This window comes from Colletotrichum truncatum (genome assembly GCF_014235925.2).
Source record: "Colletotrichum truncatum strain CMES1059 chromosome Unknown Contig_0005, whole genome shotgun sequence".
NCBI classification, from domain to species: domain Eukaryota; kingdom Fungi; phylum Ascomycota; class Sordariomycetes; order Glomerellales; family Glomerellaceae; genus Colletotrichum; species Colletotrichum truncatum.
In genome coordinates, this window is record NW_027222402.1 from 3,638,474 (window position 1) to 3,659,379 (window position 20,906).

The window sequence follows — 20,906 nt, forward strand, 5'->3', positions numbered from 1 at the left end:
GGCAACGCCACTTAGAAAAGGGACTCGTAGAACGTGGATTCGAACGCGTGGCAGGCGAGAATTGCTGCTGGCAAAAAGGCGAAGTCATGTTCTTCTTCTACGTGGACGACTGCGTACTGGCGTTTCCCCGCGCGCGCAAGGAGGCAGCGCTGCGGGAGGTCTCTGAGCTACAGAAGCGCTACCACTTCGAAGGAGGCGGAGACCTCCAGTGGTTTTTAGGAATCGAGGTCATACGAGACCGAGCCACACGCCGATTATGGCTCTCGCAGGCAGTTTACGCCGAGAAGGTGAGGCGGCTGCTTCCACCTACAGCTAACGCGTTAGAAGACGGTTCTGAAGCGCGCTCGTACACTCCTATGGTCCTGGAGGAGCTTCTACCCTACGAAGGAGAGGCCAGCGCGTGGGAAGTCAACCAGTACCAGAAGAAGGTCGGGACTCTCCTATACGCCGCAATAATGACGAGACCCGACGTCGCGTTCGCGGCAAGCCGTCTCGCGCGCTTCAACCAGAATCCCGGGCCGAAACACCAACGCGCAGCGGACAGAGCGCTCGCCTACCTCTATTCCACCCGCTACCTCTGCCTCGAATACGGCTGCGAACCCGGCAGCGAGGAAGACACGCTTATCGTGGCGTCAGATGCCAGCTTCGCAGACAACTCCCTGGATCGGAAGAGCTCTCAGGCGCTCGCTATGAAGCTATTCGGCGGGCTTGTTGCGTGGCGCGCTAACAAACAGGCCACGGTCACCACATCTACGACGGAAGCTGAGCTGCTATCCCTCTCGCAAGCAGCAAAGGAAGCGCTATTTGCAAGCCGCCTGATCTCCGCGCTAAACGTACACCTTCTAACAGAAGAAGCGCCGGAAGCGACGTTTCCCGCAGAAAAGCGCAGCGTACCCACGATTCAGATCCAATGCGACAACTTACAGACCGTTCGACTGGTGACAACGGATCTAGTGACCCTTCAGACGCGCTTACGGCACGTGGATATTCACAACCACTGGCTACGACAAGAGGTCGCAGCGAAGCGCGTATCCGTGGCATACACACCGTCGTCAGAGCTTATGGCAGACGGTCTGACGAAGAGTCTCGCGCTCCCACAGTTCCGCGAGTTCCGGAAGCAGGTCCGTATGAGCGAACAGGCAGAGCTCCTGAAGCGGAATCGGAGACGCGAATTAGAAGAAGACGAAGAAGCGTGGGCCAAGAGAGCCGCGCAGGAAGACGTCTGGGCGGTCGAAGACCACGAGAAGCGCGCTCCGAGTGCCACGGGAAGCTCGTGACTTGCTGTGGTACGCGAGTTGTACGTATAAAACGTCCTCTTAGCAGAAGGAGAGGAGACAGCGCAGTAGAAAGCCTACCAGCCGAGGGATGAGCGAAAGAAGAGCTCTGAACGCAGTGTAATCTAAATACGAGGGGGAGAGGGCGACTCGAGGGCAGGGAAGCCCCGATTCGGCGCTCCCCTGAGGGGGTGTGTCAGATTGAGCGCGCTACGCGAGGCTTCGGCAACGCTCGGCAGAACACTATTTCCGAGCGCCGAGCCCCGGGTCAGGGGGTGGCATACCCCCTTCCCTACGCGCCCCTGAAGGGCCCTTAGACAGTTACACACATAACGGAATATACATCGTTCTGAACCCTCAATTCGACAGCAACATCAGGGCGAAGTGGGGCGTCGCTGTTCATTGTCGACGCTTCGGCTACCTGCCAAACCCCGCTTTCCGGGCATAGCTGCTGGCATAAGAGCGGCTTCATAACCGAGTAGGAATAAATCAATCAATCAATGTAGTACAAATGTCCTGTCCTAGCCGCCCGACGCCCAAGTGGGTCGTTCGGCTGTTATCCTTGTTTACGGGTCGTAACACTTTGTTCTATAGCTTAAGGCTTATAAGATTCCTCTTCTTATAAGTCTTAAGTAGGAAACCTATATAGGAACCTAGTTGCTATAAGCTAGCGTTTATAAGGTTAATTACCTAGTTGCTTTATACTACTAGATCGATTATACTTTCGATTCTTTATAAGATAGGGACTATTAATTAGCTTTTAGTAGTAACGCCGTTTATAGGTAATCCTTCTCGTAAATTTCGCTTTATTCTAATAGTATAAAAAGATTACTTTTATTTAGAATCTTAAATTCTAATCCTTAATAGCGTTAGCTACGATTAGTATAAAATATAAGCCTAGAAGTAGGAGTTAAAAAACGATTCAGGATATTACAATTTTAAAAGGAAAGAATCGTAAAATCAGGGATTTTCGTCGGTTTATCGTTTATTTCCGTCGGCGCTATTCTTACTAATATTCTTAAGGGGTATAAAGGTATATATAGGTCTTGAATTAGTAAGGAGAAAGTTCTACTATAGATTCTTTCGTAAATCTCTCTTTCTTATTTTAAGCTTTGCTTTTTACTATTAGGAAGTTTAGAATCTAGTAGATAGTTAGCCTTATAACGCTTATAACTACGTACGTTTCTCCTAAGCCGTAGCCTCGGAGGCGTATACGTATAGCTATATAGGCGGATTACTACTAGTAGTCTTTGCTTGCTTTTCGGCGTATTCTTCTTCTAGTAGGGAGGTCTTTTATAGCAAGCGCCTTATAGTTAGTACCTTGTCTAGGGATTTATTAAGAAACTAGTAGGCGCCTTGTAATTAGCACCGCGCGTAGGGGATAGTTATAGTTAGGGAAGTTATTATCCCTTATAGGATTTGTAAATCTTCGCTTTTATAACGTAAAGAGGTTAGAAGACCGTCGATTTAGTAAGTTTCTTCTTTTAGTAATTAAAAACGCGTAATAGAATGCTCTTGCTAGCGATAATTAGCTACGATTAACCTTATCCTGCCTAAGGTAAGCATAATAGTCCCTAGGTTATTTAAATAATCGAATTACTAGTAGATTTAAGGAAAAGAAGCTTTCTTCTACTAGTTTCCGTAGATCCTAGTTACTCTCGCTTCTTCTCTCGTTAATACGAAATCCCTACTTTTACCTAGGCTTAGGTATCTAGTTTAAGAAGTCGTCTCTTCTAGTATTAACCTTGCTAATCTACGGTTTGTCTATAGTAGAGTAGTAATTATAAAGTTAACTAAATTAATAGTATTTATAAGGTTTACTACTAATTAGTATAGGTTTTATAAGGGGTGAAACGGAATTCCGTTCGTTAATAATAAATAATAGTAAATTAGTTCTAATCGATGGTTTATGATAGTTGAAAGTAGTGTTGTTGACTAGAAGGTGGGGATATTCCCCTTTGGCCTGTCACGTGGGTCTGGGAGGCTTGGGCCTCTCAGCCTGGCGGGCGTGTGGCTGGAAGTGCCACACGACCCCGTATTCCAACTATCGCAACAGATATGCACTAAAATGTAAAGAAATCAGGTAAGAAATCCCCTGAGGATGATATTGCTACTATTTGATTGTGCGAGGTGGAAGAGGTAACTAATTTATTTATCACTTCTTTGAGGTATGCGCCAAATGTATTGATACCCTCGGTGATATCGTAGTGAGCACTTTTTCTGAAGCCCCGGTTCAGGTATGTATGAACCGCTAGTCGTGCTGGGAGCATGGGTCAATCAAAGGACCAAACTTTCGATAATGAACCGCTGCCTTGGCATTCCTCAAGACATGTGAACGAACCGCATGCCAGTCTTAGCGTTGCTTAGCGGAGGGAAACACCCGAATTTCTTCATGGATAATCCAGACAGGTCTTTGCAAACTTCGGACTGCAGTGCGCCATGACACTATGGAATCAGAAACACTGGAGCTTCCATATACTCCACTTCCTTTCTGGGGAACTGCAAACAAAACGGCAACTTATCTGAACTGCATAATGGGCAGATTCTTGCCTCGGTGTCTTCGGCTTCCAGAAGCATGTGGGATCGAGTACGTACATATGTTGTCAAATACTCCAATGAGTGTCTCTACAGATTCTTCATGTGTAGCATGGAGCAAACAACAGTCTGCTGTTACACTAACATTACGGAAATTGAATCAATATACTCCTACATGTAGAAAATGTTGGTTCTTATCAGAGCACCTTCCTTAGTAACACACACAGGTTGCATCTTACTCCTACAGCTTGTCTAGCAGAAGCGGGCGCTACGAGTCTTTAAGATTACCGAATAGAGTGGATATGAAATTCTGCATCGCTCCAGGCAGTTTCAAGCGTTATCAACGTGTCTAAGATGTACTGGCCGTGAGATAATTGGCAGTTCAGTTACGTTAAACCTGATAGTCTGAGTGACAGTTTAGGAGAAGAGAGAAAACAGATAACTTCATGAAGGTTCACCTACGGGCAACAGCTCCAGTCACATTGTAGTAGATATGCCGTTGGTAACCCTGAATTCTTCTTTTCGCCTTGTCGCCCTCAAGCTGCCCAAACAAGACATTCTCAGATCTCGGACTCAGCTTCATTATCAGAAACTGTTTGGGTAGCTATCTGTTTTACTACTGACCGGCACTGGCTCCTATCATATCTACTACAGTCGCTCCCGTCTTAGTGACAAACAATTTATCAGTTTCGCTGACGTCTCACCGACAGCTGCAAGAGCCAGCGACACGTCCATTGAAATCCTCCTGCCCGCCACTCCAAATTGATCCCTTTTGCAAACATGTATATTATAAGTAAGTTGTAGAGATGGAAGTCGATCCTTATAAATTGGAGCTTCTGGTGTCACCTTGCTGGTTTAAGATACGACAAGCTGTATTATACGTCTTGAAGCATACGCGGTATATCGAGGTTAGGGCTGTGTTTTACTTTTCCATCTCCTACCTGTTTGGAAAACTGGGGGCGCGGCTTACTGGACCCCACCTGGTCACTCTGCTTTCTGTCAGACGATGACCTCGTGTATCAAATCCTTTTCCATTATATCCTTAGAAATCAATGCCAAAAACGCAAGAAATAACTCTTTACAGAATCATAATCTATTGCCCGTAGGAACAAATTGGCTTGAAAACGTTCCCCTTAGCGTTAAAGTCCAGCTGACGCAACGGTTATTGCTATAGTAGCTTCAGATAAACCTTGGAGACACCACAATCTTGTCAATCATGTTATACTATATGACAATCAAGCTTTCACTGAAGAAACATTGTACCTGTTCCTGTAGAATCCTTTACGTTTTTAGTCGGAAGACGCTTGTCAGTAGCAGCCTCGACACCATTAGTCATGTGATAATCAACTAAAGATACAATGACACACTGTGAGAGGTAGGAAAGTATAAATGGAGCGAGCTGTGGGCTGATCAGCACACAATAACTTGGCAGATGAGCTTAAGGGTCCCATAGGACTCCCGCGGCAAGCAGTGAGAAGTAAGCCCCAAAATCAAGCAGGAGTTGACATACTAGACCATGAGATTGTTGTCTCGAAGCTGATTGTTTTGGGTAATTCCCTTCTTCGCCAAGACTACTCGATGTGTCATGGAATGCCGGCAAGGCCCGAAGGGAACGTTTTGCTTGATACTTTTGCAGATTACGAGTCAGGCTTCATGATTGTGCCAACACAGTACGTTGATCACTTGCTCTAACAGAGTAATGCAAGGGTTCCATTCAGGTGAATAAATCATTTGGATATGCGTACTACCGTTATCAGAATCCTTGAAATCCTTGGACTTCGTTTGGAACTGTGATGCTTTTTAGAATGGGAAGTTTTGAGAATTTCGACGTCGAAAATTCTGATCATTTTCCGCTTATTCAAAGAATGAGAGGTGTAACGAGAATTCTGTGGCCAATAATAGTATGACGACTTCCACTTCCATGTAATGACGGAATCACAGATCACTTTTTGTTTTTTGCCATTCCCACAGCGCAAATAGCACCTTTCCGTTTCGGTTAGACTCCAAATGTAACAGCAGCCAGGGGGTATTCGACTACTGCAGAGTGAGTTGTGCCTCTTAATGATGAATGGGAATATCTGAGCCGGGATGCGCGGGGGGCGACCATTGGTGGGGCAGGGGTAGCATATCAATGGCAATAATAATACTGTTGCAGGCTAGGTAACCCAGCATGACTACTGACACCACACTTACTTTCGGCGTTTAAGCTCATGTCACATTGCAAAAGTGGGTGTTGAAAGGGCCCCAGCCCATGCCAACACCGGAGCCGGTCGGGCTTAAGAGAGGGGGTTTGACCGATCACTTCGGAAGTTTTCAGACCGAAAACTGACGTGAAGTGGGTGATCCACCTCCGTTAGTTTTGTTTTTCGTAACGAGAAGAATTAGTGACGAAAACCAGTGATATTCAGATTCGACGAGCCTGAATTTGGTTCAATTTTCAACAATAGGGCTTACTTATCTAAAATTGGTTCTTATTGTAAACTGTTGTGAATCACTACACTTCCAAGAGACATGGCGTGGAGATACTTCACGGCTTCCGAATGTGCAAGCACTATGTATTGTAGTGGATATGCCGCGTCTTTCAACCAACTTTGTTAGTGTTGCGATAGTTGGAATACGGAGTCGTGTGGCACTTCCAGCCACACGCCCGCCAGGCTGAGAGGCCCAAGCCTCCCAGACCCACGTGACAGGCCAAGGGGGAATATCCCCACCTTCTAGTCAACAACACCACTTTCAACAATCATGAACCATCGATTAGAACCAATTTACTGTTATTTGTTATTGACGAACGGAATTCCGTTTCACCCCCTGTTTCACCCCCTGTGAAACCTACACTGATCAGTGGTAAACCTCACAGTTGCCATTAATTTGGTTAACTTCACAATTACCACTCTGCTACGGACAAACCGCAGATCAGCAAGGTCAACACCAGAAGAGACGACTTCTTGAACTGGATACCCAAGCCCAGGTAAAAGGAGGGATTTCGTGCTAACGAGAGAAGAAGCGAGAGTAACTGGGATCTACGGAAACCAGCAGAAGAAAGCTTCTTTTCCTCGAATCTACCAGCAATCCGATTATTCGAGTAACCTAGGGACTGCTACGCTCACCCTGGGCGGGATAAGGTTAATCGCAGCCAATTATCGCTGGCAAGAGCGTTCCATCACGCGTTTTCAATCACCAGAAGAAGAGACCTACCGAATCGACGGTCTTCCAACCTCTTCACGCCACAAGGGCGAAGATTCACGAATCCCACAAGGGACAACAACTTCCCCAACTACAACTATCCCCCACGCGCGGTGCCAATCACGAGGCGCCCGCTAGTTTCTCAATAAATCCCCAGACGAGGTGCCAACCGCGAGGCGCCTGCCACAAGAGACCTCCCTACCAGAAGAAGAACACGCCGAAAGGCGAGCGGAGACTACCGGCGGTAATCCGCCTATACAGCTATACGTATACGCCTCCGAGGCTGCGGCTTAGGAGAAACGCACGTGGTTGTGGGCGTCATAAGGCCAACTGTCCGCTAGATTCTAAACTTCCCAACAGTGAGGAGCGAAGCCCGAAGCGAGAAAGAGAGATTCACGAGAGAATCTACGGTAGAACTCTCTCCCTACCAATTCGAGACCTGTGTATACCCTCACACCCCTCGAGAACATCAGCGAGAACGGCGCCGACGGAAACAAACGACGAACCGACGAAAATCCCCGATTTCACGATTCTTTCCCCTTAGAATCGTAATATCCCTAATCGTCTTTTGACTCCCACTTCCAGGCCTGCATCTTGCACCAATCGCAGCTGACGCTGTTGAGGATTAGAATTCAAGATTCTGAACAGAAGTAATCCTTTTATACTGTCAGAATGGAGCGAAATTCACGAGAAGGATCGCCCGCGAGCGGCGTCACTGCCAAAAGCCAATCAACAGTCCCCATCCCACAGAGAATCGAAAGTATGATCGATCCAGCAGTATGGGGCAACTGGGCAATCGACCTTACAAACGCTAGCCCACAGCAACTGGGTTCCTATATGGGTTTCCTACTTGAGACCTATGAGAAGAGGAATCTCACGGGCCTCGAGCTATGGAACGAAGTTTCTCCCGATTTCGCCGACTGGTCAGAAGAAGACTTCCAGAACGTACCTCCCCCAATCCTACGATTCTTCAGAGACTATTTAATCGGTAACGGCGTCTACGTCGAAATGGATGGCAAGAAAATCTCGAAAAACGTGGCATTAGCCCTCAAAAAGGAAGAATTCCACTACTGGTCACCCCAAGAACTCGAACAAGGCGTCAAGAGATATCGCAACCTGAAGGCTCTGATAAAAGACCCCGAATTCCACGAAGAGATCACGAGACCGGCAACAGTAGCCAACAGCACAGGAGGAAGAGTCGAACCAACCCTACAGCCACCTCCTCCACAAGAACAACAACAGTGGCAACTACCGTACCGACCGCCACATCCCACGGTCTCTCCGTTAACAGACTTCCAACCATACGAGTCAACAGACCGTATCGGAAAGCAATTAACAGAATTCGCGAAACTGTACCCCGACGATATGAAATACAGCGGCGATATGTACGATGTACTCGAAAAGAAGATGCCAGTATTCGTGGATCACTGTAGAATGCTGGGAATTCACACCTCCCAATACAACAGGGCACTTCCCCTAATACTGAAAGGAATAGCCAAAACCTACTTCTACGCCTCGATTAAAGTGATCAACCCACAGCCCAACTTCGAGACCATGATCAACCAATTGAAATCACACTTCGAGACTAGGGAAAGGCAACAAGCGTACGTTACGCAGTGGAATACAACTACTCTTCCCCAAATCATTCGCGATAACCCTGGAAAGACCAAATCGGAGTGTTTTGACATACTATGTGACAAATTAAGCAAGATTCAGCCCGGTTTGCCACAACAGGATCACAACGACCGATCCCTCCATACCCAACTTCTACACGCTTGTAGAGATATTCCAGAGTGTGCAATGGCGTTATTTGTACCGGCTGAGACGTACGAGGGACTTCGCAGCCAATTAATCTCGTCGATCGAGACAGCTACCCGTCTCAACCAACAACAATTCAACACAGTAGCCAACCCACCAGAGCAGTACTGGACCGACAGAACTTTCAACGGTCGAGGGCGTTATTCACGATACAGTCGTTCATCACGAAGTCGATCATCACGAGGAAGAAGCCGTGACAGACCCCTATTACCGCCAACGCCTAAGAAGTGCTACGTGTGTGGAAAACCTAACTGCTGGTCAACCAAACACACCACAGAAGAGAGACGAAAAGCGTACGAGAAGTTCAAAACCACCCAATATGCCCAGGATACGTCACTTCCAGCATATGGCCAATTTCTCGTCCAATACGAGGGTTTCGACGGGTTAGACCTACAACCTACCGCCGAAGACCCCCAGCAATACTACCACGTAACCGAACAAACCAGTGAAAGTGACGAAGAGGAAGAGACCGGCAGCGACAGTCAATTCCAGGTCACCGCCTATTTCACTACAACAGCAATTGACGGCAACAGGATCGCCACGATCCTAGCAGACCAGTCAACCCGCCATGCTATTACGAAAGAAGACCTCTTCCGCAACCAACCAGAACCGAAAGAGCTACCTTCGCAATTCACACTCGAGGGACGCTACTCTGCCCAGAACTTCCAAGGGATCATGCCCGACTCGGGCGCAGCAGGATTCTCAACCGCTGGCCACCCACAATTCGTGGCCCTACAACAAATTTACGAAGGAATTACGTTAAACACTGAGGCGGCTGGCGGCGTTACAGTGAAATTCGGCGATGGGATACCACTGGAGTCTATAGGGACTACCAAAGTGCCAACGCCGTTTGGAAGCGTCAAATTTCACGTTATTGAGACTAACACTCCCTTCCTTATGTGCCTAGGAGATATGGACCGATTGAAGGTCTACTTTAACAACGTTACGAATACCCTCATCCAAGGAAACAAGGTCGTACCTATTATTCGCAAATGGGGCCACCCATGGTTATTACTCGATAAGGAGAAACCACTCGCCTGGAACCACCTCACAGACGCTGAATTGCGACGGGTTCACCGTCGCTTCGGACACCCATCTGTTCAACGATTACACAAGGTGCTCCAGAGGGCCGGCCACCCAGTTGAAATTACGGCAATTGAGCAACTATCGAAAGTCTGCCATCGATGCCAAATGCACGCACCAGCGCCATCACGGTTCAAATTCACGTTACGAGACGATTACGAATTCAACTACGAGGTTATCGCCGACGTGATGTACCTTGAGGGTAACAGACCGGTCCTCTACGTCGTCGATACCGCCACGGCGTTCAACGCCGCCCGGTTCCTTGAGGACATTTCTGCGAAAGCCACTTGGGAAGCCCTACGCCTCTGCTGGATAGATGTGTATCAGGGACCCCCAGACTGGCTAGTTACCGACGCTGGAACAAACTTCCGCTCAACAGAATTCCGAAACGCGGCGAGAGGAATGGCAATTGAAATCAAGGAAATTCCCATAGAAGCCCACAACAGTATTGGGAAAGTTGAACGATACCATACACCTCTAAGGAGGGCGTACGAAATCATCAGAGCAGAAGACCCAACAATTACGCCAGAATCAGCACTTCAAACAGCAGTCAAAGCAGTTAACGATACTGCTGGCCCGAACGGAATAGTGCCAACACTCTTGGTATTCGGCTCGTACCCACGAATTACCGACGATTCGCCGCCATCTCCCGAAGTCACAAGGCGGGCGAAAGCGATTAAGAAGGCGACGAGCGAAGTACGCGAACTTCACGCAAGGCGACAGGTGGCAGAAGCTATCGCCACCCGCAATGGCCCTGATACAGGGCCAATTGTTAATTTACCGCTACGGTCGCAAGTACGAGTATGGCGCGAAAAGAAGGGCTGGACCGGACCGTTTACTTTAGCAGCCATAAACGGCGAAACCTGTACTGTCGATACGCCACGTGGTCCGAAGACCTTCCGGTCTACCGTAGTCAAACCATACTACGAAGATCCCGATCAACCACCTAATTCCATCGCCGCGCCAGAAGAAGAAGAACCCGAAGCTGAGATACCGCAGCAGGAAGTAGTACGCGACGAAATTATCGTCGCCGGCGGAGGCAGTGAACCGGACGAACCGCAAGAGGCACCGGAGCCACCGAGAAGACGCCCGGGCAGACCCCGGAAGAGACCACTGCCAATCGCCCACTTCACAGAGGAATTCAACGATGACCCGGATTATCAACAAATATTCCTATCGATTAAGGAGCAAGCAGACGAAGAATTAGCAATCAAACTACGACGAGAAGGTGTTATTACTACACCAGGCGAACCGTTCGAACAGTCAACTAAACAAGAGATCAACAGCCTCATCGCTAGAGGAGTGTTCAAATTCACCCAGTTCAATAAGAGAAGGCACCAGAACGTACGAATCTTCCGATCTCGTATCGTCAACGAAGTCAAGGGTAAAACAACCGAACCCTACGAGAAATCGAGACTTGTAATACAGGGTTACGCCGACGATAGCAAGAAGGCTATATTGACCCAATCGCCAACGATTCAACGGGCGAGTCAACGGCTAATTCTGTCAATTACCCCGTCACTCCTACGAGAAGGGAAACAACTATGGCTTCGAGATATCACACAAGCCTACGTTCAATCCTCCACAAGGCTCAATCGCACTATTCTCGCCTACCCACCGAAGCAAATTCAAGACCAGTACCCAAAAGGGACCATTATGGAGGTTGTGAAGCCTCTGTACGGAATCGCAGAAGCTGGAACCCACTGGTGGGCAACGTATCACAAGCATCACAGAGAGAATCTCCAGATGGTTACTTCTTCGTACGATCCATGCCTATTGATCTCATCTACCGAAAATCCACACTTTGGCTGTATCGGCATGCAAACCGACGATACCCTCGGTTTGTCAGACAAGGCGTTCTCACAATTAGAAGACGAACAGTTAGAAAAAGCGGCTTTTACGGCAAAAGCGAAGAATATCCTCACAATTGACGAACCCCTCCAATTCAACGGAGGGATAATCGCGCTGTCAACCGACAATTCGATCAATTTGAGGCAAAAGGGACAAGCCAAGAAGTTACGATGTATTGAGACTACTAAACCCAACCCAAAACAGCAATATGTCGAACAACGCGCCAGAGGGGCGTACATCGCGTCAATTTGCCAACCCGAGGCCTGTTTCGATTTATCCACTGCTGCCCAACACCAAGACCCCTCGCCAGAAGCGATAAAAGCACTGAATCAACGGATTCGATGGCAAATGGAATCGCCTAACCGAGGAATAACGTTTATCCCACTCGACCTTACAACAGCCAAGCTATTCGTTTTCGTTGACGGGTCGTTCGCTAATAACCACGACCTCTCCTCCCAATTAGGGTTTCTGATCATCCTAGCCAACGACACTTCCTCTGACAGCAACAACGGAGAATTCACGATTCACGGTAACCTCGTTCATTACAGCTCTACGAAGAGTAAACGAGTCACCCGCAGCGTATTAGCGTCAGAGATCTACGGGATGGTCGCTGGCGTCGATATGGCCTACGCCCTCGCCACAACCCTGGCGACAATCACTGACCACCTCAACCTACCAACGATTCAGACAGTTGTCTGTACCGATTCCTATTCGCTGTACGAGTGTCTCGTGAAGCTGGGCACTACCAAAGAAAAGCGACTCATGATCGATATCATGGCGTTGAGACAATCGTACGAAAGACGAGAACTACAAGAAATTCGTTGGATTAACGGCGAAGACAACCCTGCTGATGCCCTCACGAAGAGCAAACCAAATCGAGCCCTCGAGAGATTCGTTGATAGCAACACGATAACGATACGTATGGAGGGATGGGTAACAAGACCGTAACTACGGGAGAAAGTAGGGATAGGAGGCCGAATTGACGAGGAGACGGAACTGTATAGGGACAACGTATTCCAACCGCTTCAACACCATAAAAAGAGAGTTTCCAGTGTTGCGATAGTTGGAATACGGAGTCGTGTGGCACTTCCAGCCACACGCCCGCCAGGCTGAGAGGCCCAAGCCTCCCAGACCCACGTGACAGGCCAAGGGGGAATATCCCCACCTTCTAGTCAACAACACCACTTTCAACAATCATGAACCATCGATTAGAACCAATTTACTGTTATTTGTTATTGACGAACGGAATTCCGTTTCACCCCCTGTTTCACCCCCTGTGAAACCTACAGTTAGTCTTTGATATCAACGGCCTAGCCAGGGGTTATGGTAGGTCAGGACCTAAGCAAGGGTACGAGCAAAACAGATGCCAGATTAAACCAGAGGCACGGGTCTGGTACCCCGGGCCTCCCCTCCAACATCGTTCCGCCGTTGCTACAATGCTGTGCTGAATGTTCAGAGACTGTTCGTCTTGCTCTTGTAACAAACGTTCTTGATCGGATTCTCATAGAAGTCTCCCTTTCATTTTTGATATGACAAATGGAAGAGCAGCACGCAGAGCTTGATGCCGTCGATTTATCATAAAGCGCATGCGCACTGCGGATGATCCTGTCATAACTCTGGATCCAGAACTTGAAGGTTTCGCGAATCTCGATATGAATGCTAGCAAGGTCCCCAAAAAGTACAGGGCTGCCTGGCGCCAAAATTGGAGAACCTCAAACAGGATCTTGGATGCCCAGCTGCTAGGGTCATATCAAGGCGCCCCTGAGGAAATCCGAGCCGTATGTGTACATTTGAAACGGTGCGACTTCCCTTGCTGGTCTAGGTCTTAATGGATACATAAAACTCCTCCAATCTTCAGCAGCAGCGTGGGCACCATTCATGTCTTTCCTGTCCTTGCACACCATGCATCACTAATGTCGTATCTTGCCTGCAAATGCCATTCGGAAATTACAGTAAGCAGAGCATGGGATCAGGCTGCTTGCTCATATCCACAAATGAAAATTGGCTGGGTTTACATACATAAATGTCCCCATGCAGCCTCGATTGATGTGTTCGATGTGGTTAACTCTCCCATGGAAGTACTTGACAACAACAGAATGTGTGTGAAAGAAGCGGGAAAATAACATTTTCACTACCACCAGCCATGGTGGAGGGACTTTGGTGGCACACAGAGGCGGCCGCCATGTGCCAATGAGGGAAGAAAATGGCTTGATGACCCCTCAACTTTGCATGTTGCCTGCACTTGAGCAGGCCCTTGAACCCTGTAAGAGTCCCTTCGATAATTGGCCAAAGGCTAGCGATAGGCTTGACATATTTGGTACTTAGGAGCTGGGGTTTTTCTTTAGTTTCTCTGCTTTTGAATTATTATTTTCCCCTTCCATGGCAACATTCTCGGTAGTCCCCGCCAGTGACGTCCGAATCGTCTCCGGATGTTGTTCCGTGTGTAATTGACCAATTAGAAGCGACGGAGTTGCTCCGGCAAGATTTTCGAATGTCTTTCAAGTAGGCCCCGCCCACCCCTGGCCTTCGTCAAAGATGGAATGCTGTTGAGGCGAAAACGGACAATCGGAGGGGCGCCGTGAATGGCCTTTGGACACCGGAATCAATGAAGCCATGTCCAAATTCTGGACCTAGCTTCGCCGTCCTCTGACTGGACATAGCTGCTCGAATCCAAAATGGTTTCGGTCATCCGTGTTTCGCCACTGATGCTGCAGTCAACCAGCCCGAGCCTTATCACCGGGTGATTTGAGATTGCATACTGTCTCTACCAAGGCGACCAGCCATTTCGACATGACCAGGGTACGTGTTCCGTGGACGGGGCTTCTCGCTAACTTGGTCAGAAGAAGCATGCCATTCGTTTTAAGGAGATTCCTCCGCTTGCTTTGCAGGAATAAAGCGATGGGGGCGAGCTGCCGGTGTCGAGGGGGTCACTGCGGCATCTACTCCGTTGCTCACAATAGGTGCCAAGTCTCCTAGCGGCTGCAAGGGTGTTTCTTCCGCGATATGTCAAGCAGAGGATGGCGGGTCGCCCGTTGGAATCCTCTGGTCAAATCCGACGTAATTTGTGGTTCATTCTGACCATGCCGGGTTACATGGTCCCCTGTGGACTACTATGGTCTCAAGGGTAAGTTAAACCCCCAGCGAAGTCCTGCTCCACATGCGAGGGACTCTCAACCAATGATCACACACACAGCCCGGGTGCTTGACGTAAGCGAAACTCATCGAATTTCCTCGATTTCTATAGCTAAATCAGTATTTGATATGCATACCATTGGCTTCAATCACTGCGCGGCAGCGGTCTGGCATCGTAGCCAACTGGTCCCAGAGGTAACCTTCTGGGAGGGCATTCCACGCTTCCATAACCCACGCGCGTAACTGCTCCCAAGAGGGCTTCTCAATTAAGCCGTATTTATCCTCAATATAGTTCTTCATTTTATTCCAGCAGGCCTCAATAGGGTTTAGGTCTGGCGAATACGGTGGCCATGGTAGAACCCGTACGCCTCGTCGCTGGAACTCAGCAAGCGTACTCGCAGCTGAGTGACTTGGGGCACCGTCTTGCATGAGGATTAAGTCCTGGCCGCGTGTGCGACGGCATATATTAATCCACATATCGATGAGAGGGACTGTATGCTGTTGGTACGTAGCAGCTGAAATCGTACCCCAATCCTTCTCCCAGAGGAGGCCTGGGCCTTTCTCATCCCCAGCAAAGCAGCCCCAAAACATCCAGCCTTGCTTACGCTGATGTCGCTCGATAATACAGGTGGGATCCCACTCTTCGCCGTGACGGCGCGTAACGTACTGTTTCTTATAGTAGCCGCCCATAATCCAGGTCTCGTCAGACCATAGAACAGAACGCCACTGCTGAACAGTCCAGTTCACATACTCGTGGGCCCACGCGAGGCGTTTCTGACGGGTCTCTTCCGTAATTGGAGGTTTGCGGCGTGCGATATATCTCTTAAAGCCAAGGCGGCGAAGCGTTGCGCGTATAGCATACGCACCAAACTGGCCTTTCAAGAGAAGAACCGATAATTCAAGGAAACTAGCCCGGCGGCCTGCCTTTGAGGAGACTATATATTCAACAAGCTGAGCCTCCTGTTGCGCGTTGAGCTTTCGTGGGCGGCCACTACGTGGTGCTGGCGTAGCTGATTTAGCGCGTATAGCGTTACGCACTTGGTCTTTTGTAAAGCCGGTCCTTTTAACGATTTCTGAAGGGCCCATTTGCGCGTCGAAGTAAAGCGTACGAATTCGCTGCCTTTCAGCTGTATCTAGCTGCTTTGTATGGATTCCGCTTACGCGCGCCATTATAGTGGTTGTTTATTATGGTGTTGTAGTGGTTGTGGTGTTGAGAGGAGAAAGTGACGAAGAGACAGAAGGTGGCAGAAAAGATGGCTATAGGCGGCGTGCGAATAGAATTACCCCTTTAGGCCTAGCCAAAGCCTAAAGGGGAATAGCTTGGCTGGCAGAGCCAGCCCCACAGGTACATGAACAGGGGGTTTTACTTATGCCTGATACCGTAGTAGTCTCAGCCTCTACGCTCGGCCTTCGCACCAAGACCGCCCCTCCAAAGTCGTGGCTGCGGGGAAAATCTTAGCAAGCACACCAGAACATATATGGGCAACGTGTAGCCTGAGGAGCGCCTCTGAGGAGCACCTCTCAGGAATATCTATGTAGAGCGACCTACAACCTTTATTGCTTCAGCTTTGACAACTTCGACAACACATCTGGGCCAAGACGCCCTAAGTATCACAAGTCTAGACAACACACATCACTTCATATTTCAACATCGTCTATCTTCGCTCAGTATCAAGCACCTAACCATCCACCACTGCCAAGGGAGGACGACCCAACCAACAGGTGTATTCCGCCTAATAATCATTCTCTCGCCTAGAAAGTCAGCAACATTAATCAGTCCACCTGTTTGCTCTAGGAGTTACTTTCAAAGAGCATCATAAACAATGTGAGTTGCTTGTTTTGAACAGGCCTGAGCCGTCGGACTGACTTCCAACCAGCCATCTCAGAGTATGACAGAAAGACTGCCTCTGAATCCAATTCCGAAAACAAACACACGCCGTAAGACACGAGTTTGTACGCGTGAGGCTTGCGAAACTTGCCGGGAGAAGAAGGCAAAGGTACTGCGTGGCTCTGTCCGTACATGTCAACCACTCCATCATTATTCTAACCGGTACTGCGTGTAGTGCGATGGAGATAATCCATGCTCGAGATGCAGCTCTCGGGGATTGAAGTGCAAATATGAGACCAGGTCGTATCAGACAAAGCGAAGCCTTCAAGTTGAGCTTGAAGAGCTCAAAGATGCTCAACGTCAACGCGACGCAGTGCTCCAGGCTCTAGCAGCCCCAGGCCAAACTCATGATGTCCTCCTCCGACTTTGGAGTGGTGAGCCACTTGAGAGAATCTATGAGACTATTTCAGTTACAGGATTTACCTCGTCCCCGGAGAAGGAGAACCACGACGAAACGCCGGATTACTCGGACCAAAACTACCGCGAACTTTCAAGCTTGTCTTCGCGAAACTCTTTGACTTCTCCCCCGATTTTGAATTATTCCGTTTCTGGACGACTTAGCCACCCAGAGGCCGGGCATATTCAAGGGGTTCTTGAAGAGGAGAGGTTTCAGCCAAACCTATCTGCACAGCAGCCCGAATCAATGATACCAGTCTTCAGTACGCCCAACTACGGCGGCATGGCACCGACAGCTCATTCTGACATCGTTTCCCCCATGGAGTATAGTCCCCCAGCAACATTTGGCATGTTCTTGGATAGCCAGAATCCGCCAATGGGCCCCTCTAGACAACCAGCTGGCAACCCTGTTCCTACCGATGATTTTGGGGCAGCCAGTTGGTGGGCACAGAGTGACCAAAATCCTGCATTTTCGAGTTTCTCCAGTTATTCAACTTCGGATTCTTTGCCGTGGCTGAACACGCAAAATACTGTTACACCTCCGAGTCAGGCTTCAAGCACCTACACTATCCCACCGGCCACCCCATCTCCCACGACGATCAGTTCATCCCTGTCATCCAGCTACTCGTTCCCCGAGATGACGCCGGCCAATGTCGCCTCTAGCGCAACTGAGAATGAATTCACCATGGGAACACCACCGAAGAAGCGGAAATCTACCGCCGGAACCTCTGCTTCCACTCCCATCGACATCGACGCTGAAGAAAACGACGCCAACGTATTGCCGAGACAAAGCAAATCCCCATCTCAACAGCCCCCGCAAAACCGAGAGCGCCATCGCCAGGCCTCGGCCCGCAACTGGCAGAAGCAGAAGCAGCAGACGGCAGACTTGCAAGCCGCTAAGAACGAGGCCGAAGCCCGCAACAAGGAGCTTCAACGCCAGTATTCAGAGGTCCTAAACGAAGTAATGACTGTGAAGAACGCGCTCATGGAACATGCCCGGTGTAACCACCCAGCGATAAGCAGCTGGTTACGCTCACAGGCTACAAACTACGTTCTGGACGGAGTAAACCCTGACGACAAGAAGAGTAAAACCGGTATGGCAGGGGCGACAAGGATGGTGAGATCGGGAGATCCAGTGGGGTGCACTGGGCCGGCCTGCAGGTGATGGCATGCTCTGCCATCTTCTCACTCTGTCTGGACCTCTCTTTTTTTTTTTTTTTTTTTGGGCCATATGCACAAGGATAAGCCCTTGTTTCTTATTGGGTCAGCAGGGAATGGAAAAATAAAAAGCGAAAAATAACGATAATAGGGTTCACGGGAATGGGGGGCTACAAGCGGAACCGTCGTTAGGCGGGGATGATGCCAAATGGCACTTTGTAACTTGTTCTTCAGAGCGACATGAGGATCTTTCGGCGTTCAGTATAGGATGGGGACTTCATGAGTATTACAAATCAGTTGTTGGGAATCATTTTGCGGTGCAGCAGTTCCCTTCGGAACAAGCTCCAGATTGTCGATAACCCGGAACAAGAGAAAGCAGCAAGCTGAGCTTAGGCACTGTATCCTTGGGAGAACGTTGTCACTTGTGAGACCAGGATGCTTTCGGTGTTTAGTGCCTTTGATGAGATGATTCGGCAGGCAATTCCAGCCCAGCAAGGTAGATGGACCCTGGGAAAAAGTCAGCTATAGTCCCCTGTTCCTAGAAGCTCGAGGCGTGCCTTGCTTGAGTTGGATGCAACCTCGTCTGGCGGGGCATCGTCCCCTGAGCTGTTGGGACCCAGATACATGCAGACAGACATTATCACGAGCAAGACTATGTCCTCCCCCCCCCCCCCCCCCCCCCCCCCACCCCCCCAAAAACAAGGGACCCCATCTGGCGTTTTGAATCAGCTTGTTATACCTCTGCCGGGATTAAATATGTTAGTTTGTGACTTAGTCCACTTGTTGACGCTAAGAGCTTTAAATGGCCAGTATTTCTAGAGACTGTTCCTACCACAGAAAACTTGGTGGGAGAAACATCACTTAGGCCCAAAAAACCCGGAGAACATCGCCGTGACAGTGTAACTTGTAACTGTTTCCTGATAGGTCGCCTTTTAGGCGCCTGAGAAGACTTCGAACATCAGATACTCAAAGAGTTAGCACGGGACGACGCTAACATATTTAATCCCGGCAGAGGTATAGTTTGCGCCCAACGCTCTCTAGTGGAGAGAGGTGGTGGCCATGAGGTGATCGTGTCAGCTATGCCAAGATGCGGATTTGGAAGTGGAGTAGGCTGCGTAACGAAAGTGAGACCTCATATTTGCGCGGATATGATTGTAGCTTGCAGACATCTGTGCTGATCTTAACGCAAGTTCCTGCGCGGGGGGAGGGCGGCAAAGCTGGTTCAGGGGTTGCAAAGACTCCGCCATTGCCGCGCAAGAGCTCGTCATCAAGCAGCCATGTGTGTGATGTCTTCTGTTTTGAATACTGTTCCCTGAATATGGGTGTTTTCAGTACAGGATAAGTACCGCAGAGAGCACTAGGCAGCGCAAGGACTTTACCAGAGATGGACATCCTTTCTCGAGAGATAGCGGAAACCGACCTAATATGAAAAGACTGGCAATTGTTTATCAACAGGCCTCGTTCACTGGAATGCCAGTGAAGGATCAAACACCGTTCTAGAGGGACCCCAAAGAATTCGTAAGACGAGAAGTGCCCATAATCCCACCCTGGATCTGCGGTGGCGTCTGCAGTGTCTCCAACGAATGCAGCATTCCGCATAGACTTCAGGATTGTGCCACATGATTGGTTGTCGGAATTGGCTCCGGACTACAAATTTCTAATCTCACTTTGCCCGGCCCCGCCTTTAATGGTAACACAATCACCCAACCTGGTCCAGAATGGTGCTCCTGATAGATGGCTAAAGTCCTGCCGGCATGACACTACCAATCCAGCGGAGAGATAACCTGAGGAGCACACCATCCCCGAAGCAAGATATGCATAGTAGCGCGGCGAACGGACCATGAAATGGGACTCGGCTCCTCCACCCTTGCCTCGTACCGGGGATTGTTGTTCAGTGGGCTGCACGTCGCGGTCGGTCTGGACTGGGCCCTCGAGCTCCGTCAGTATACTCCATGTTTGAACCGACGTTCTCCGAAATGCTGGCATTCCCGGAAAGGGGGCTACTGATTCAGGATGTAAAGATACTACTTAGTGTCATGACATGGACACTGCAATGCCGGGAGGGTTGATGGCAACTCCGCGCCCAGCCCTGCAATGAGGCACGGCTGGGGTTGGTCATAGGTTTTGCCGACCAGGCCGTTTCGACTTGATGATTACTGTGGCTGGCAGGTCATCGAATCATTTACTAAAACACAGGCATGCCACTTCCCAACATCTCATTGCTTAAATCCCTGCTCGTGGCCTAACAGTTTCTGACACAAACCTCCGCCAGTCGCCGGCTTCGAGACAGAAGTAAACGCCACATCACCACTCATGATCCCGGCCATACTGACCCACAAGCCTGCCTCTCCGCAATATGCACGTGTTTTCGGCGCGAAGCAGAGTTTTGGCCATCCTCACAGTTGCGAACTCAATTAGGCTAAGCGGGCTCGGGGAAGCTTACGGATGCCGCCCAGAACTTTAATACGAGAAGGCAGCTTCTGTGATCCCAAGCTTCATGGATGCTGTCTGACTAGTTTCCGGCTGAGTCCAACTCACATTTGCCCCATCATGTTTCCCCCTGTTTGGATGTGTACTTGAAGATGGAC

At 49.2% G+C, this 20,906-nt stretch overlaps 3 protein-coding genes across 3 annotated transcripts; 2 read left to right on the top strand and 1 right to left on the bottom strand.

The window, feature by feature from the left end:
* Positions 1-7,664: 7,664 nt before the first annotated feature.
* On the top strand, positions 7,665-12,692 carry CTRU02_209063 (uncharacterized protein; the record flags this gene model as incomplete). Its single annotated transcript, XM_036725987.2, has 1 exon — positions 7,665-12,692. One exon carries the CDS (start codon positions 7,665-7,667, stop codon positions 12,690-12,692), a length of 5,028 nt encoding a protein of 1,675 aa, XP_036582180.2.
* Positions 12,693-14,993: 2,301 nt separating this feature from the next.
* On the bottom strand, positions 14,994-16,046 carry CTRU02_209064 (uncharacterized protein; the record flags this gene model as incomplete). Its single annotated transcript, XM_036725986.1, has 1 exon — positions 14,994-16,046. One exon carries the CDS (start codon positions 16,044-16,046, stop codon positions 14,994-14,996), a length of 1,053 nt encoding a protein of 350 aa, XP_036582179.1.
* A 719-nt stretch (positions 16,047-16,765) lies between these two features.
* Positions 16,766-18,325, top strand: CTRU02_209065 (fungal specific transcription factor domain-containing protein; the record flags this gene model as incomplete). Its single annotated transcript, XM_036725985.1, has 2 exons — positions 16,766-16,873; positions 16,940-18,325. The coding sequence occupies 2 exons, from the start codon at positions 16,766-16,768 to the stop codon at positions 18,323-18,325; spliced, it is 1,494 nt and encodes a 497-aa protein (XP_036582178.1).
* Positions 18,326-20,906: the final 2,581 nt, after the last annotated feature.